Source organism: Bison bison, unplaced genomic scaffold (genome assembly GCF_000754665.1).
Source record: "Bison bison bison isolate TAMUID 2011002044 unplaced genomic scaffold, Bison_UMD1.0 scf7180017864524, whole genome shotgun sequence".
Taxonomy (NCBI): domain Eukaryota; kingdom Metazoa; phylum Chordata; class Mammalia; order Artiodactyla; family Bovidae; genus Bison; species Bison bison.
In genome coordinates, this window is record NW_011495075.1 from 4,322,985 (window position 1) to 4,326,002 (window position 3,018).

The 3,018-nt window shown below is 47.1% G+C and overlaps 1 protein-coding gene across 1 annotated transcript in view; it reads left to right on the forward strand.

The window, feature by feature from the left end:
- The first annotated feature begins 2,185 nt into the window (after nt 1-2,185).
- Nucleotides 2,186-3,018, forward strand: part of DENND1B (DENN/MADD domain containing 1B) — a 270,331-nt gene continuing 269,498 nt past the window's right edge. The window contains exons 1-3 of the mRNA XM_010831135.1: nt 2,186-2,285; nt 2,358-2,401; nt 2,494-2,632. Coding sequence (XP_010829437.1) covers nt 2,186-2,285; nt 2,358-2,401; nt 2,494-2,632 — 283 coding nt within the window. The remainder of the gene's footprint in view (nt 2,286-2,357; nt 2,402-2,493; nt 2,633-3,018) is intronic.

The following is a 3,018-nucleotide window of genomic DNA, read 5'->3' on the forward strand; positions in this document are numbered from 1 at the left end:
CCTCAATCTTTCCCAGCATCAGGGTTTTTTTCAATGAGTCAGTTCTTCTCCACAGATGGCCAAAGTACTGGAGCTCCAGCTTCAGCATCAGTCCTTTCAATGAATGTTCAGGGTTGGTTTCCTTTAGGATTGACTGGTTGGATCTCCTTGCTGTCCTAATGACTCTGAAGAGTCTTCTCCAGTACCACGGTTTGAAAGCATCAATTCTTCAGCACTCAGACTTTTTTTTATGGTCCAACTCTCACATCCACACATGACTACTGGAAAAACCATAGCTTTGAATATTCAGACCTTTGTAGATAAGCAGATGTCTCTGTTTTTTAATACACTGGTCTGTTGCTACTGCTGCTGCTAAGTTGCTTCAGTCATGTCCAACTCTGTGCGACCCCAGAGACGGCAGCCCATCAGGCTCTGCCGTCCCTGGGAGTCTCCAAGCAAGAACACCGGAGTGGGTTGCCATTTCCTTCTCCAATGCATGAGAGTGAAAAGTGAAAGTGAAGTCGCTCAGTCGTGTCCGACTCTTAGCGACCCCATGGACTGCAGCCTACCAGGCTCCTCTGTCCATGGGATTTTCCAGGCAAGAGTACTGGAGTGGGGTGCCATTGCCTTCTCCAAATACACTGGTCTAGGTTTGTCAAAACTATTCTTCCAAGGAGCAGGCGTCTTTTAATTTCGTGGCTGCAGTTATCATCTGCATTGATTTTGGAGCCCAAGAAAATGAAATCTGACACCGTGTCCACATTTTCCCCATCTCTTTGCCATGAAGCGATAGGACCGGATGCCATGATCTTAGTTTTTTGAACACTGGGTTCTAAGCCAGCGTTTTCACTCTTCTCTTTCACCTTCATCAAGAGGCTCTTTAGTTTCTTTTCACTTTCTACTATTAAAGTGGTATCTGCATATCTGAGGTTATTTCTCCCATAGTAGAAATATTTCTCTTTGTAGTCCTGAGAGAGAAATATGCTCACATTAGTTGTCAAGTAGGAAATATTACTGCTGAAATATGGCGTTAGGAAGATCTAACACCACTTTGAAGGCTTGCCCTTTGTAGAGTTCTCTACCAGTTGTGTCAAAAGTTCTAAAACTGCTAAAATCTTACCACTGGTTTCAATAAAACCTCACTAACATAACTGTATACAAAATCTTTTTTCAGTAATTTTAAACAAACATACAAATTGTGTCCATCTGTGTTTCTATCCCTTTTACCTCAGTAGTATCAGGATATATAAACCTCTTCATCGTGGTCAGCCTAAAAGCTGGTTTAAAAAAGATTTGTTTTGTGTGTAGGTATGTAGTATTTCCTCTTTATATATACTTAGAGTAAATTTAAAACAATATGCAGGGGTATGATTGTTATTTGTGTGCACTTGGGCTAAGTCACTTCTCCGTGCGACCCCATGGCCAGGCTCCTCTGTCCAGGGATCTCCAGGCAAGATACTGGAGTGGGTTGCCATGCCCTACTCCAGGGGATCTTCCTTCCCCAGCAATGACTGTCACTTAAATCCCAACAAATGGTTGGGGAAAACAATCTTATTAGTAGTAAAATTCCTGTAGGCACCTCAAGTAGGGTTCTTTTCTTTGGAGAAGAATTAATTATAATGAAAGGAGAAGTCTGCTTGGAGCAGAAGTGGTTTTTGAATTTATAGATGTGTTTTCAAGGCTTTGCACTATAGTAACTTCTTATGTAGAAAAGAGTTTTATTTGGGAAAAAAGATGATGTGGTGTATTTTGCCTCATTGTGAAACTGAAATCTACAGTTTGATTTCTCAAAAGATCACACAATTAGTAGCACTTTTATTAAACTTGAACATCATATTGTTCATGTGATACACAAGTAATAATTCCCATTTTACAAATGTAGGAACTGAGAAACTGAAGTGTCTCACCCCAAGTCAAGCTATGACAACACATTTGCCAAAACATAATTTTTCTGTTTCCCCATTATGTCCTGTGCTCATTTTAGACTACCAGGTCTGTGACTATGCCATGCATCATGACTGTTACTTTGTTCACCAAGTAACAGTCGTCTTTGGCCAGAATGTTTGAGGGCTGGTATACTTGAGTTTAATTTTAGGTTCTTGATTCTAAATTCTTTAATTCCCAAGCCTCCTCCTTTGAGTTGTATGTCTCATGACTCACTCTATTCATACCACATCTGGTTTCTTCTCATCCTCTTTCCTTTTGCATGAAGAAGCTCCGAAGCAACCTCTATTGGGATGAAAAACACGGAGGCAATGTGTCAGGGGTGGTGACGACGGGAGAAGCCTTCTCCGGAAGGTCTCTGTGTAACCGTCTAGCCCTGACCACCTTCGCACGTCCATCCTAAGTAAGACTGTTTCTACCTCTCTTCTCCGTAGATCCCACGCAGGAGGCCACACAAGAGGGAGAGAGGCGGTACAGGGTAGACCTGGTCTTAAGTCCGGCTTGGCCATCACCATGGGATGGCTTGGCCCGCTTCTTCATAAGATGCTGGTGAAAGAGCCTGTCACGTAGAGTGACCGCAAGGGCTGGGACGGTGCTTACAAGCTGCTCCCGCGCTCCCCAGGGCTCTGCACGCGGCAGCTCTTAGTTCAGGCCCCTCTGCCCTCGGGCTGCACCCGCAAGGCCTGCCCCTCCATGGAAGGGTCCCTAAGTGAGTCCTTGGCCACATGGCGGCCGTGATGGGGGGAGGTCTGTGTCCCCGACGACGTGCAGGGGCAGCAGAGCAGTGTTATTTGGCTGCCGGGCTGGGCTCCTGAGCAGGTGCACCTCTGAACCTTCCTGACTTAGGAGGGGGCGGCTCTGGATCCCCTAGGAGGTACCCAGGCCCAGTGGCAGGGAGGCCAGGGGCCGAGCGCGGCGCCTGGCGATAGGGATGTGCAGCCTGAAAGCCACGCGGCGCTCCACATACACCAAGGGTTAATGGTTGCTCGGACGCGGGGCGCGCGCGGGGCGGCGCGCACCGCGGGGTGCAGGTGCCCTGTCGGGTAGTTGGCTTTCCGGGGCGGGGCGGGGGCGGCCCTGAGCACCCCCACCCCC